This window comes from Sciurus carolinensis, chromosome 1 (assembly GCF_902686445.1).
Source record: "Sciurus carolinensis chromosome 1, mSciCar1.2, whole genome shotgun sequence".
Taxonomy (NCBI): domain Eukaryota; kingdom Metazoa; phylum Chordata; class Mammalia; order Rodentia; family Sciuridae; genus Sciurus; species Sciurus carolinensis.
The window spans coordinates 110,149,643-110,166,262 of NC_062213.1; the positions used below are offsets into that span (position 1 = coordinate 110,149,643).

The window sequence follows — 16,620 nt, forward strand, 5'->3', positions numbered from 1 at the left end:
TAGTTTATCTTTCCACTGAATAAAACTGAGAAAAAGCTGGCTTTTAGATCATTTATTTATTTAAAAAAATAAAATGGATCGACAAAGTTACCACATTATTCTGCATGCTAATAAGATTTCCCAAGCCCACGAGAGATACCATTTCTTGAGCAATAAAAAAATTACATCCTCAACAATGTGAAGATAGGAAACCTTTCAACCCAAATTCCAGGTCTTTATCACTCATCTCACCTCACATGCTAGTGGGATGTATCTGTGTCACAAGCTGAGCTCTTTAGTAAAGAAAGCTTGAGAAGACACTAAACAAGGGTGTTACTAAAAGATGATAATTTGTTAAAATTATAAAACAACCATCTTTTGGCCTGCAAATATTCTACATTAGAAATCTCCACCACTGGGGACCTGCTCTCCATGACAATATTATTCTGAATCCAGGATAATTACAAACACATGGCATTTTTTTCCTGCATGCTTTCTTGGGCCAAACCCTGTATGATGACATGTACAATTTACAGGATGGGACTTGAAATTCCCATTCTCACACAGGATAGTTAGGGAGTGTTACCAGTAACAAAGAATAAAAGTTACATAACATTGATTATAAATTATATTTGTTCTTATCCACCCCCATTCTCCTTAATATGTTCAGATTCTTTCCTGCAGAAACCATGAGTTTCCTATATAACACCAACTAATTAATGATGATTAGAATGAGCTGTAGAGACCTTGATTCTGAAGACATGTATGTGCAGATGAGATGCAATCTGATTGCAAACACTGACACAGTAGCGGATCAAATCAAAGAAAGAGAAGACCTGGAAAGAAAAGGAATTGTTAGATTCTCAGCACCTGCTTAGACACTCCCTAAGTTTACCAAAAGGAAAGAGGAGTGGCCTCTGACTTTTTTCTCTCTTCAAATTCACCTTCAATTCTATACAATTTTGTAACTCAGTTTCCCCATGCTTTTTCCTTTCCACTAAGGATCAACAAACTCTTCAAGAGGAAATATTTTAAGTTTCATGGGCCATGTTGTCTTTTGTCAAAACTCTTCTACTCTGCCACTATAGCATGAAAGCAGCCACAGACAATACATAAAAGAATGGCTATGGCTTGGGTAAACAGGTTGTGGGCCCACAAGATATAGTTTGAATTTCTGGTTTACAGTCAGAAATTTGGAACTTATGAGTCCCAACATAGGCAGAACTAATAAAAATAATGTAAAAACAACAACAAAAAAACCAACTCAAATACAAATTCACAAGGAATTTTCACTAGTAGATTTCTGGCATTCCCAATTATTATAATTCTATGATTCTGTAATTCAGGACTGGCCCACTAAAAACAAAAAACAAGGAGCTCCAAATCATGAAATAAGATAGTAGAATACCTACCAGGGCAATCCAAAGTACAATATATTCATCAATAAAGCTGTTAAAATACTGGTCCAGAAACAAAAGTGCTGGACCTATGAAAGCTGTATCATGCAAATGCATTTCACTTTTCGTCATGTGTGCAACCTATGAATAGAACAAAATGAATGATGTAGGCATTTTCATATTAGAGCAACTGGGAGCAACATGGTTAATCAGTACTGTGCTCACAAAGAGTTTCAAGAATTATTTAGCAATAGTTGTTGAATTTCCAAAACTAAAAACTCATCAATGTGATGTGTGAGAAGGAAAGGAATTTACCATGTCAACTAAGCAAAAAATGCTTTTTCCAAAAAGCCTTAACTTGAGCGTCCAGATTGAAGACAATGCACTGCAGAGTGCAGATAAAGTGACCAACTAAATTATAACAGTATAGAGAACGGTGGAAAGTTGTAGAGGTTCTAAGAACTTCTAGTAATCTCAAATTGTAGCTTCACAAAAGAGCAAAAATAGCTTCCATAATGATGTCAAAAGAGGATTTTATTGTAAACTCTAATCTGCTTAGGAAGCTATAAAATAAAAACAAGGACCATAAAACCAAAATAAGATGAAAGTTAAAAACAAATAAAAAGTTGAGGTGCTTACCACAAGCTTATTTGTAATTTTAGCTGATACAAAACCAAATGTCAATATATAAAGACAGGGATGCTTCTCAAAAAGCTGAACTGCCGATTTCTTGTAGATCATTACAGCTAATGCAATCACTGATCCAATATGGAGAAAAGGAGAAAGGACACTTGTTCCCTGTAAAGAGTGAAGAGAAGCAATAAGGGTAGTATTCAATGCTCATCAGATACCACATGGATCTATCATAAACAAGTTCATTTCAAACTTTCTAGGACCGCATGGTGCCTGACAGTCAATGATTTCTATAAACTGAACATTGGAAGAGCTAATGAAAAGCAGCAGCAAGAATGGTAAGGAATGAACTCAGGATTTCATTTAACAGGTCAGGCTTATTTTTTTTAGAAGCAAGTCATACTTTCTAAAAGTATTTTTGTGTTTGTGCATGCACAAAAACATGCACATATAAGCATTTAAATGTATGTATGTATGTATAAAACTGAGAAATACTAAATTAGCAAATGATTTTATGTACTTCAAATGAAAAACAAATTGACCACAAAACCAAGTCCTAGTTTGGAAATCAACAGAAATCTAAGATATACTCACTGCTATGGTTGATCCATTTTTGCCAACACCACCTGTGAAGATTACACGGAAGTAATTTGTACAGGAAAATATGGTCCCTGCTACAGTACAAAGTGCAGGAAAAATTTTCATTTGAATATTCAGCACTGGAATCTTTAATAGGTAGAGAGAAAGAACAATTAAAATATATACAAACTAAAATAAACTACAAATATTTGATTCATATTCCCAAATATTCTTCATTCCCTCCAGTTTAGTTAATACTTAATGGGAATTTTCTTCTCTTCTACATTATAAGCAATATGACAAGTCTCAAGAGATGAGGTGTATAAAAATTAACTTACTTCTGACACCCATAAAAATGGATTCAATTTTATTAATCTGTGTCATAGGCTAAGTAAGATTCTCCTAATGCATACCAGAGATCTGGCAACGGTGAACTAGGTTAATGTTCCATAAAAGGGGTGTGCCTTGTCTTTTTCTTTGTGTATTTTTAAAATTCTTCCTTTAACCTGTAGTACATCCCTCATTACAGTAGGGACATATGGAGTATAAAAGAATAGAAATATTTGCAACTAGATTTTAAAATACACAAAGTAGAGAATGGAGAAGAAAGAGTTCCCAACTCCAAATTGTTAAGATATAGGCAGGTAGTAAAAGCTGAGGGCAACTGAGATGCCATGCCTTTGCAGAAGAAAAAAAAAAAAAAACCAAAACTTTGTCAAGCAAATCCAAAGAGGTATGGCTCTACAATCACATGTTAATTTTTAACATATTAGGTTTACTTTTCATAAGAGTAAATATGGTACTGTATACTGAAAATGTGTATTGATTTACCTAAAGTGGGGGTTGCTGGGTAGACTAATAACACACACTTAATCTTCCAAGAACAATATGTGTCATTTAAAAGGAAAGACACTTGCACTAGACTTTTAAAATCATTTAAGATTCTCTTTATTGCATTACTTCTTTAGTTCTCTTGGTTTCAAAATTTGTCCAATATTGATGAAAAAGAAACCAAGAGTAAGATAAATGATACATTTCAATAACAGAAACAAATGATTATGGGGAAAAGATTCCAAAAGCCCAATGGTTTGATAGGCAATGAGTTCTTAAAATAAAAACTTTTTTTTTTCAGTACTGGGGATTAAACCCAGGTGTCCTCTACTGCTGAGCTACATTCCTAACTCTTTTTATTTGATTTTTAGACAGGTTCTTGTTAAGTTGCTGAGGCTGGCCTCTAATTTGCAATCCTCCTGCCTTGGCCTCCCCAGTAGCTGGGATTATAGGCATCTGGCTTAATGAAAATATTTTAATTAAGGCTATTTATATTTTTCAGGGCTGTCATCTGCCTATACTTTTAAAATCAAATAGGAAATAGGACATTTATTTTTCTTTATTTTTGTATATGTAAAACCCTAGTAAAACTGACAAAAATAAATCTTAATGTTGGATATTCCATTTCTTTAAAACTCTGAAGAGCTCACTTTATTTACATAACTCTATTACTTCTTGCAAAACTACAGCACTAAAAAAAAAAATTCAAATGAACTGTTCAAATCTCAAGTTGTACCATAGCAGTGTTTAATTTTCTAAAATGAAATAGGTCAAGCTAAAATCAAGTCCAGAACTTTATGGTGCTTCCCAAGTGGTCCTATTCCTTCCCTAAATGATATCCAATCCCGACAGCTCAAGTTCAAAACTTGTTTCCAATAAAGGAGAAAACAACACCATGGTTGCTTTGAACTCTAAGGGACTTTTTCTGCTCTCATTCAGAAAATCTAAATCTGATGCACCTGGCTGTAACTCAATACTTTGGCTAGACTCCTAGTTCCCAGTATCTTCTGCACCCCTCTCACATTTTTCCTTCCATAGAGGCAAAGAACCTCTCTGGCAAAGGGGGAAATACTACACTTGGCCACATTCCAAAAGAAGCAGAGCATTACTTCATTACAGGGCATCCCTGCCCTATGACCAGAGTATCTGAGTGAGTGCCAGCTGTGTATAATTGTTATCTGTATCATAATGGAACTGATAAAGCATCCTAACTGTATTTACAATGTGGTGAACTTGCTTTAGGACCATGGAAATTGTTGCCCTTTGAAAGAAGAAAAGAAGAAATACAAACATTAGAAAAGCCACACAAATTAGTACATGGCTTGGATTGTAAAGTAAGCAAGTTAGGATGTAGGAGCAAAAAATCATAAACATTTTTAGGGTTCTCAATTACTTCTACTACATATGTTAGTTATATCCACCAAAATATAAGCTCTTGAGTACAGGATTTTGTTTGAATTGATTTATGTACTCTCTCTAGAGCCCTGGTTATTGTAGGTGCCTAATTTTTATTTGTTGAATGAAGATCAAGATCTTCTCCCTTTCTCTTATGTATGTAGAATTCCTGTTCTGGGAGTATATTATGAAACAACTTGCTTCCACATTAAAAATGAAAAAGGAAGTACCGCTATATGCATAGAAAAAAAGAGGCAAAATAATGTGAAAGATGGAGTCAGAGGAATCCCTAGTCTTACCAGGTAATTCTTTAAAAACTGGCACCAACTGAACCACTTCTAAAATGTACTAGAGTTCCATGTTGCATTTTCACCCAACATTCAAGATTAAGGAGGGTGGGCACATTCTGTCTTTTCCTCCTGTCACAAAGGGTGGGGACATTCTGCCTTTCCCAATCTTTCTTTTTCTGTCATCATCTTACTGGAATTCATCAAAGATGGCCAAGGTGCAGCTACTCCAGAAAAAGGCAAAGAGCTGTACTGGAAACCTTATCTCAGTCCTGCCTGAAGTTTTGGTAGTCTTCAAGACTTGGGAAGATCAAGAACTCTCTTGGGCTATAGTGTCTGTTTAATAGCCAGGGGAAAATCTTCTGGACTCATGGCATGAAATAATGCACTCAAATTATATGAATCAAATGTAATTCACTTTTTAAAAGGTTAGAGATAAGAAAAAAAAAACTTTAAATTTCAGCACCTTTAACAGATTACATGGACATGTTTAAGTTTGACAATTTGGATGAATAGATTATTATCAGTTATTAACTATTAAACTTGTTTCCTTATAATAAAATGTTCTTATATATTTTGTAGATATCAGTAAAAATAGAAAAAGCATAATTTTTAGATACTTTCTTCCAAAGAATGTAGTAATGCCTGTTTGCAATTCACTTTAGTATTAGTGAGTTTCATCAAATACAGTCAATGTTAACATAATTGTTTAAGAAAAACTACCATGTCTGAATTATTTAAGTGGAAGGGTACTTTTTAAATTTTTAGTTGAAGAACGAGAAACAAATAATTTATACTACATATCAAGGCTTTTGGTCTTTCAGGATACCAAATGATCCTGAAACTTCACTTGTAGTAAAACCCAGTTGCTTAAACTGAATTCCAAAAGATTAACTGCATATTTAATCAACTACTACATTTAAGAGAATCAAAAATCAGCAAAAATAACCATAAGTAGACTGTATTTAGGTCTTTTTCAAAGTGACGATTCTTTCTTTCTCTCCCTATCTCAAAGGATGAGATGATACAAGATAGTACCAAGACTTTCCCAAAAGAAATATTATTTTGGGAAGAATAAACAAAATAATATTTTGTTGTTTGTTTCTTACAATGCATAAACAAAGCACTAACTTGTTCATGAAAACAACTTCTTTCCTTAAAAAAACCAAACCATTTTCCCCACCAACATTTGTTGTTGCTTGTGTTCTTGATAATTGCCATTCTGAATGGAGTGAGATGAAATCTTAGTTTTGATTTGCATTTCTCTAATTGCTAGAGATGTTGAACATTTTTTCATATATTTGTTAACTGATTGTATATCTTCTTCTATGAAGTATCTGTTCAGTTCCTTAGCCCACTTATTGACTGGGTTATTTTGGTTTTTTGTGTGTGTGTTTTTTGAGTTCTGTATATATCTACTGTCAGGTACAACTAATTAGAATAAATACAAAAATTAAAAAAAAAAAAAAACCAGGAAACTAGCAACAACCTACACTAACTTCAAAGTTTAATAAAAACCCATCTTTTTGGAGAAAAAAGGCAGCAAGAAATAGGTAATCCAAATACAGTAGATATAAACTGCTTACCTTGGCAAAATAGCTGATCTTCAGGAATCAACCTTATGAAGATATCTGTACTGTTTTTGTTTGCTTTTACCATAAATGTGCCTTCTAAATATAAGTAGGAGCTTCTTAATTTAATGAGAATTTGGAAAGCAATTTTATTGCCTTAATCTCAAGAGATGAAAATCTCATGTCTGAATCCTAAATAAGTATCTTTTCTCTACTTTGGCACATAAAGTACACTACATGTAGTAACTGTTTCTGAGCTAACAACACATTTCAAAACAGTATATTTAGTAAAGAATCATAAGCCAAGAAAAAGAAAAAAAAAAAAAAAACAGTTATACAGGTTGAGCATTCTTAACCATAATATCCAAAATTGATGCTCAAAAAGATTTGGATTTTGAAGCAGTCCAGATTTTCTACTTCTGGATTGGGGATGCTCAACTACTTGAGTCCATGAAAATATTTGCTAAATCCCAAATAATCCAAAATCTGAAACCTTTCAGGTCTCAAACATTTTAGATACTCAACCTAAGGAGTGGTCTGAGGTCAATTATGGAAGTCTTTGCTAAGAGTTGCTCAAAGAACACAAAACATTTCACCAACCCTTCAAATACTACTTCAGATACTACTACAGAAAAGTCAGGTCCTTCCCCTTGAGTTGAAAGATGCTAACAGAAGTACTAATGAAGCTAATAGAACAGGGGCTTGGGAATCTGTTTTCCTGTTGCAATCTAACCTTTTGTTTGGATTGCTTGGCCTGGGAATTCCATTTCAGTCTTAAATCTATGGGTTTCACAGATAACTTCTAAAAATATATGATAAAAAGGATGATTATATTAATTATAAGATAGGATAAAATATTTGACCTTTTAAATAAATTGTTACATACATATACAGATTATATGAATAAAGTGTATACCTGAAGCAATTTACTGTCAGATGTTCCCATAAGACATAAGGCTATGTGTATAATATGTGTACAGATAACTTCATATTAATAATGCTTCATGCATTTCCATATTTAAGAATTAGGTATATAAACCAGATGTTGCCTTGTTTTCAAAATCCCATTTTTTGATGCTGAAACTTCATAGGCAATTTATATATGAAGATATAATTTATATATGAAGATATATTCAAGATGTTAAAAGTAGTTTTTTGGGAAAAATTCTGGTACAAAACAAAAAGTTATGAAAATAATAATGAATATAGTCAAGTGGGGGTTGAGGAAGACTTAAGGATTTATGGTTTTAGGAAACCAAAATTTATTCTTTCTTCTAATAAGATTAAATTATTAATAAAACCCTAATCTACTAAAATATTACAGTAATAAAATTCATATCTCTACACATAATCTCATAAGCCTATAGGGACTCTATAATGAAATCTAAGATTTATGAATGATAGTATGTACATGAATGGTTTTAGAATGTTCTTGGTTGACGGTGAATTATTTTTATATCTTTATCTCCTCTCTCCTCATAACCTTCCAACAAAAGGCATGAAATAATTAATTTCTGTCAATTAATAATTAAGGAAATGTGTCAGTTATACTTCCTAAAGCCTCTCATTTACTTTCATAAAGTGAGTTCAGTAAGGGAAAAGTCTTGTTCAATGTATTTTCCCATATACTTTAAAATTAATCTTATTATTAAGAATTATGTTCATTTCATTTAGGCTTAGTAAATCTTTTTAGTAAGATTACAGCAAATAAATGATACTATTCTGGAGGGGTGGTGGTGGTAACCAGCAATTAACTGAGAATCAGGAAGTACAAACTACTTTGACCCAAATATGGCAAACTGTAGTTTGTAGGGCAGCATCAGCTTTCATTGAGTGAATCCTATTTGATAGGTACTATTTTAAGTGTTTAACACACACTAACTCATTCAATCCACAAAATAACTTTATGAGAAGAATACTATTATTGTCCTCATTTTGCTGAGGAGGAAACTAAACCACAGAGTTCCAAAATGGATTAATTTCACACAGTATGCAGTGGAACCTGGATCAAATAAGGGTAGCTTGATTCTAGAGCTTGTGTTCTTCACCCTATTATTATATTCCTTCTCTCAGAGTTCACGTAAAAAATTTATGTTTGTAGAGTGGCTGTTTTTCTGGTCAGTCTGAAAATCAAGGTCATGGTTGGTTAATCCTGTAACACTAACTTTATTCAATACATATTTGTCCTCTTTTTTGAGCCAAAGTCAATTTACATTCCCAAATTTGTTATCTGGTTTTAAGCACATGATAGAAAAACTAGTGGACTGACATAGTTCAGCAGAAACAAAACGTCTAATTTAATCTTGTCACTGGTTAACTTGTTGCATTACCTAGTCTTTCCTAATATATAAAATGGGATGATGATAATGATTCAGATTCTCAAAGGCATTCAAAATTAAAGACCTGGAATAGAACTAATGTACTATATAACCCAAGTAGGAAAATTCACCCTGCTCTCAAAAGAAGTTTGTGTCCTACTGTGTGCTGTGAATTTTTATTTTCAGGAAAAATTATTTTAAACATTACCTTTATTGAATTATCCCATATTAGAAAACACAAGCAAAGACAGCATGCATCACATGGGATATACAATGTGAACAAAGTTACCATAGATTGCCAAAAAGGTGGTCCTCCAATCACTGCCAGCAAATGCATGATTATTATGAAGATTTGCACTTCAGTCACATCAATTCTGATTAGGTACAAAAAGCCAAAAAAAGCAGAATTACTCAAAACAATTTCATGTTAATTACTTGCAAGCATAGCAGCATTCCTCTATCATGCACAATAGAAAAAAAAATCTCAAATATTGAGGAAAGGAGAAAAGGAGGTATCAAAAATTTGTTATGCGCAAAATCATATAAAATCCAGTCTTTTAATTTAACTTGATGAAATTCACAGAGCAATAAAAACCCCTCCTTTCCAAAGGAAATTTCTGACTCAGTAAATCACTGAAGCTGGGTTTACAACTGTAGTTTAACCTTTCCCACCAGAAATTAAAAAAAAAAAAAAAAAAGGAAAAACAAAGTGTTTGTGTTAAATTTTGAGTATCAAGCAGAAGATTATATTGCAGTGCTATATAATATAAAATCTTAAGTGCTTTGTAGTATCAAATGAAAGAAATGGTGAGCTTTAAAATTACAAACCACTAAGACCTTAAAAAAAGTACTGTTCTTCAGATACATTCATTTAATGCCTGCCATGTTATGGATGTGAAAAAAACTTTCATCCAATTCTCAAATTCTTATTCTCACTAGGTTAATGACCTTCACATTTCTGGAAAGAAGATACTGAAAGAAGCCAAGAAATAGCTTTGCGATTGCTGAAAATGATCTTATAGTCAAGAAGAAATAAACCTGGTGCAAAGAGGGTAGAAGAAATTAGAAGTCTAAAAGTATGGGGATAAAAAAAAAGAAATATGGGCAAAACAGTTGAGAAGCAAAGCATATGCTGGTGTTCTTTCCTTCTATAGACTAGCACTTTGTATAATCTTGATATTATTCTTAAGATTGCTGGATCCAAATGCTTTATACCATTGAGAATTTATCCTACAGATATGCTTATTTATTAACCATGGTTATTCACTACAGATTTATAATAGCAAAAAGTTTTTTAAATTCCTCAATGAGGGAGTGGCTATATAAATTATGATATTTCCATATAATGGAATACTTTGTAGCTTTTAGAGAATGGAGAAGAGCAGCTCCCTAAATATCCATATGGAAAAATAGCAAACATACATTAAGTGAAAGAAAGTTGCTGAATGTATGAGACAATTTTTTGTGTCAAAAAGGGAGAAAAATAATATTCTTTTATTTTTACCAATAGATACATAAAACATTTCTGGGAGGATATATTACAAACTAAGAAAAGTGTTTACTATTAGGTAGGACAGTATAGGAACTAGGCAGTTGAGAGATAAGGATGTGAAGGATACTTTTCACTGTATACCTTTTTATAGTGTTTGTTTTTCAACCAAGCGAATAATTAACTTATTAAAAATAATCAGTCTAAGAAAAGCAAGTATCAATAACAAGGGGGTTCAATTTCCACATTTCTAAAACTGATACTTAAAACAGATAACCTATAATGTGTACTTAAGATATATAAGCTTTCAAGCCCATAAAAGATAGTTGGGTTGAAACCAGTCTCTTGAAACTAAAAAAAAAAAAAAAAAACAAAAAACAAAAAAAATTACCTTTGTTTGATCAAAAATATTTTCAATAGAGTCTTATTTAGCTGCAAACAAATAGTGATGTAGTTATCTTGTTATACACACTTATTGAAAAAAAAAAGATGGACTGAATTAGGCTAAAAGGAATCTGTAGAGCTGACCTGGTGAGTGGTGTTGCCAATAAGGGAAATTACACTCAGTAGCAGACTCAGGAGACTAAGCAGGTAGGTGTCAAAGATGATCGATTCTGTCTTGGGTGGAGAAAGGCAGACATCTTACAACATTTTTTCTGGACATATGAAGTAGCCTTTTGGAAGGGGAAGGGCCAGAAGTATAGAATTACAAAATAAAAATGGAGGGAACCTCAAGCAATTAATCTTTGTATTGTGGATGAATATAAAAGAGAAAAGGAAACATGAAAGATCTTTACAAAGTCTCAAATTGGGATTCTTAGGGAAAGATCTGTGGACTAGCATGTTTCAAATTTTGTAAGACAGAATTTTATAAACTATTCAGATACTGTCCTGGTATTTAGTTCAACATGTCTTAATGTTAGGAAAGAGGGCCAAGGGAAACTTACCAGTTGGTAGATAGTTAGGAATATTTTTTCTTATTTGCTTATCAGAATTAGAGTAACCCTCTTAACTTCCAGGCTGAGCTCCTCTGCTCTGAATCAGGAGAACTGCCTATCATCACTTCTGAAGTGCGGCTTTAATCTTTACTATGAATGAAAAAGAGTGCAGTGTGAAGCTATTCTCAGTGATGGGAACTGAAGCTAGCTGAGAGACAGGTGGCAGAAATGAATAGAAGAGCTAATGATTCTGTTTAGAAGAAAGTAGTAACCTGACAGTTTGTTCTGCCACCTGTCCACTAAGAAGTCTCTCAGTGTGGGCTCAATTTACTGTACTGCTTATTAGGAGCAGGCTCATTTTAATTTTTTTGGTCATGTGGGAAAAACATCTAGAAGGGAGAATATGATATGTAGGCAGGAATTTCATATTTCTGTATTCACTTCCTTTTATTATTACTATTTAAAAAATAGAGAACCATGGGTGATAATATTTCCAAATGTTGGGATATTCTTAAAAAAAAAAAAAATCAAAGAAGCTTACCACTACTACTACAACAAGGGAGGGGGGGAACTCTTCAAGACCTTAGGGGTATGTGGTATAAGAACACCCCAAACAACTATGATTTAAAAACAAAAATGGAAAAAAAGATCTTTTATCTGCAGCATTCGATTTCTACAGCATAAAATTTTGGAGGGAAAAAGCATAATTTTCTTTACTTATGAAGATGTCTGAACTGCTTTAAAATAATTTCTTACTTCTACTTAATTTTAATGTGAGCTGTAAAAGGACAAAAAGAATTCCTTCAATGGTTGTAGACAACCCATAATTAAAATTCTGGTCAGAACATACTTAAATTACTACAAGCCAGAAATAAATATTGCTCTGGTTCTGATGGCTATCACAAGAATAAAAAAGGTAAAAAGCAAACCAATTGTGAAGCCTGAGCACTCCATCCTTCTAACAGAGAGGTTGTAAGTATGGCAGTCCAAGGTCAAAATAGCCTTGAAGATTGAACTTCTAAGATCAGCCATTCCTTAAAACAATACTACCGGTCTGCTGATTAAGATATAAAGAGAACAAACTGTCCTTAAATGAAGGAGTAATTTCAACTTCTAAACAAGGAATCTCAGGGGGCATTCATCACCACAGGAAGGTGGCTTAGAAATCTCACTGATGAAGACAGTGATTACATCAGAAGTATTAAATAGCCTTTAAAAGTGATATAGGAGGGGGTGCAACAACTCCAAACTATCTAAGTTAGCTAACTGTAAGATTTCTGTTTTTCTCAGTACTGGGGACTGAGCAGGCAGGTGCTCTACCACTGAGGTATATACCCTGAGCCCCTGATTATTTTCCAAGTCTTACTTTTCTCAGTGTTACTAGAGATAGCCAAATGCACTTGACTTGAATTCTAATTCACTATATAATGAGGGATGAAAAGATTTAAATGATGTTCTGTGAGAACTAATAAGTACCTTAATCATCTTTTTGCAGAATTTTTAATGTCTTTTCCCTCTAAAAATTATGAGATAATCTACTCTTCTTCTACACCTGACACGAGCATTTAAAGATATACTAGCAGTTAATTTAGAAGCAAAAGAATTTCTGTTAAACTACATATAATAAACATAATTGTTACAATATGGATTGACTATTAGTTTGGTTAACATAAAATATGTTGTAGGGATAAATTCACAATGTCAAAGAAACCCTGGTTGGAACAATTTGACTTGTGAGTTTTTGTTAAAGAGAAGTCTTTTGCTTAAAAAGTCATTAGTTTTGAAGGCATCTAGAAGTGAATTCAAGGTTAAGACTACTATTAACTACAGATTTGTTTATTTATAAATGGATCTGAATTTCCAGGCAATTTGTGAATAACCAGAGCATGGCATTCATTACATACTTTACCAGAAATACTATGGGCAGGGTGAAGTGTTAGCAACTGAAAAGAATATTAGTCTAGAAATTCATCATACTGTCTTTCAATATTTTGTTTTCTATCCTTGATAAGGGATAAACTAGCAATGACAATCTTTGATCAGTGTTAAATAACATTAACCATACAGCTGAGTGGTAACAGTCTTTTTAATTCAAGTGTTTATAGAGAAAACAGACAAATCTAAGCGTCTGTTTTTGAAATAAGCTGAATTATTAAAAACCATATTATCTACCACAAGAATAACTTTATGGATCGTAAGATTTTTTGAAGACTAAAAGCAAAAGTCCATTGAATAACTTTGATAAAGAGGAGAAAAATATAGCCTAAAGCTAGAACAAGTTCTTGAACAGAAGGATTAGAGTGTAGGTCTAATTTAAGGGGCAGCCTATCCTCATCATTTTTGGAAACCAGAACTCAAAGGAGAGTACTCTCACCCCATTTAGTAACAATCTTGGAGTCAAAGGAATCATGAAGAAATAAGCAAACTATTGGAGTTACTAACAAAGGTCTTAAAATTAATATAATAATAACAAAGACTTATTATGTACCAAACACTGTAGTCACCAGCATATTACATTTTTAGCACTTCTCATCTTCACAACTATCCTAATTAGTAGGTGGGAAATAATATCATAGTTTATACATGAAGAAATTTAGTCAGAAAAATTAAGACTTTTCCAATGTTATAGAGAAAATAAGAGGCAGGATCTTGAAAGACATGGGAAGTGCTGGTCCTATGCAGTATTGAAACTTTCAATTTTTAGTCTGCAAATCAACTGGGGCAAATATATATATATATATATATATTTTTTTTTTTTTTTTTACTTGCTATTGATAAGATATCTATACATTTCAGGATGATACTTCTGTATTCTAACACAATTTTACCAGAGGTGTTAGAATATAACAGGCAGTAGCTGATAGAAAGTTTAAATGCCAGTAAGTTAAATTCATTTAGAAACAAATTAGTAAGATAGGGTATTTTGTTATCATAAACAGGATAAAAATAATAGTCAACATTCTGGCAATCTCATTAAGATAACTGGTGAGCATAATCAACAAAAAACAAAACACAATCTATCAAAAATTATAAATCTAGACAATTTTAATGAGCATAAAGCTGCAGGTCTTTGGAGAAAGTACTAGAGACAGGGTCAGGGTAAAGAGAGGATAAAGACACATATTGAACTATGTACATTATTTTACCCTATAAGTGAATCCCATAAATAAATATGTAAATATATTGAAAATTCAATTGGAAATGGCTTTGGTTTTGCTCCTAGAACGTCTATAGTAGTACTCAGTATTCTCCATATTCCAAGGTTATTTTGAAAAAAGATGTAGACTATCCCTCACTATTAAAGTGCTTGCATTTCTTTTTAGGGGAACAAGGGAACTTATGTAGGAAATTTAATAAAGTTCTGTATTGTGGGAACGATCTAAAAAGTTTTCATATGGATAATTCCTTAACATTCTCTGAAATGCAAAACAAATTGAATGTAGGCTCTTTGTTTTTACTTGTAAATAACCTTTCACATTAAAGTATGTAGACTTCTGGATTTTTTTTACTGAGAAAATATTTCCTAACTAATATTTTTGAACTTCTAAAAGTCTGAAGGTCAAAAATTACATTTCTAATATGAGAGAAAAACAATATATTACACGTAGCACTTCTTTAGGGAAATAAGCATTTACTAAAAAATAAATGAAAGAAGAAGATATTCAAAGGATGACTATAGTGACACGAAGAGCTAAGGCTATTTAATTTGAAAGCACAACTAAGGGAGGAAAACATTAAATAAAACAAAAAGAAATAAGAATAGTTTCTAGCAGAATTTTTTTATAATACCAAGATCATTGTTAATATAAGATGAAGAAACAGAATGCTTAAAGGATATGCTAAAGAAGTTAAGAAAATAAGCAGAATCTTTCCTACTTTAATATTGAGTTCTTTGAACTTACTTATCTAAGAAAAACTCTGCTTGCTTTTTTTGTTTTCAAAATAGAAATACCAAAAAAAACCCAAAAAACATAAACCCCCCTACACCCAAAATATATCTAATGGTGGAAAGGTATTTGTTTTCAAAAGTATTACACAGAGTAAAAATAACATTAGTCACAATAGGTAAGTGGAAGAGAGAACTGGGTTTAGCATCAAATCATCAGAAATATGATTTTCAAAAATTTTTTATATTAATAGGGTGGATTTTTATTGCCCTATTATGTATTAACATTATTTGATCTGTAATAATTTGTAAAATATCACCAGGAAGATTTTTTATTTTTTAATTATCTGTGCATGACAAAGGAGCTGTCTTTATTGAGTTCACACGTTGTTCATCAGACAGCATGAATATTCTAGCAGTTACCGTGAAGTTCCAGAACCAAGGCCCCAGGGTTCCTGTGAGGAGCTGGCATGTTATAACTAGGATCTGGGACTCTGTAACATCAAATCTATGCATAGGGAAACAAACATTTCAAAATACTTTATTGAGAGTTTTTGCTAAAGCGCCTTACTAAAAGAGGTAACAAAACAGCATTCTCCTTATAAATACACCTAAAAATTCAAGAATACGATTTACACTCTATTGTATCATCCTTATGCAAAAATATTTCTTATCCAAATAAAATTACTAGAAAAATTTAAAGAAATTAAAAGTGTAACACACTGAAAAAATGACTTGTAGGTTGGCAGTTGGAAATATTAGTCCTAAAAACAGTCAAATCACCATTACCTAGGAATAGCCAATACTATACACTTGTCAAATAATTACACTATGACACAAGTCCCTTCAGTGTCAGAACCTATCTAGACTTCCCTGTAGATAGCAGTTACATTCCCAGCCTCCAGTTTCATTTTTATTCTCAGGGTTCAGAGATACCCAACATTACACAAAAGCATTTGGATTTAGTTCTAATTCACTATTTAATGAGGGATATGAGGTAATTTAAATGACAGTCTATGAGAACTGGTAAGTGCATTAATCATCTTCCCCAAATTTCTAATGTGCCTTTTCTTTCCCAAAAAAAAAAAAAAAAAAAAAGAAAAAGAAAAAGAAAAAAGAAACTCCGGAGAATAATCTAACCTATTTTCTTCCCAGAGGTCCCAGTACACATATGATAAAACACTAATCTTTTACTCCTTTACTGCCCCAAACTTTATCATACTCCTAACTCTGCTGTCTCAAAAAATTAGCAGATGCATGTGAAAAAAGTTGGAAAGAATTTAGTCTAGTGATTTCTTATCTTTTTAAATAGTTTTT

General features: G+C 32.5%; 1 protein-coding gene across 5 annotated transcripts in view; it reads right to left on the reverse strand.

Moving 5' to 3' along the window:
• Positions 1-37: 37 nt before the first annotated feature.
• The window catches only part of Cept1 (choline/ethanolamine phosphotransferase 1), a 37,264-nt gene continuing 20,681 nt past the window's right edge, over positions 38-16,620 (reverse strand). For 4 of the 5 annotated variants that reach the window (XM_047520769.1, XM_047520787.1, XM_047520805.1 and 1 more), the window contains exons 5-9: positions 9,280-9,364; positions 2,604-2,735; positions 2,016-2,174; positions 1,392-1,517; positions 38-815 (exon numbers count right to left, since the gene is read on the reverse strand). In XM_047520769.1, coding sequence (XP_047376725.1) covers positions 696-815; positions 1,392-1,517; positions 2,016-2,174; positions 2,604-2,735; positions 9,280-9,364 — 622 coding nt within the window. In that variant the 3' untranslated portion in view covers positions 38-695. Of the gene's footprint in view, positions 816-1,391; positions 1,518-2,015; positions 2,175-2,603; positions 2,736-9,279; positions 9,365-15,726; positions 15,812-16,620 lie in introns of all 5 variants that reach the window. The other variant, XM_047520778.1, reaches the window with a different exon arrangement.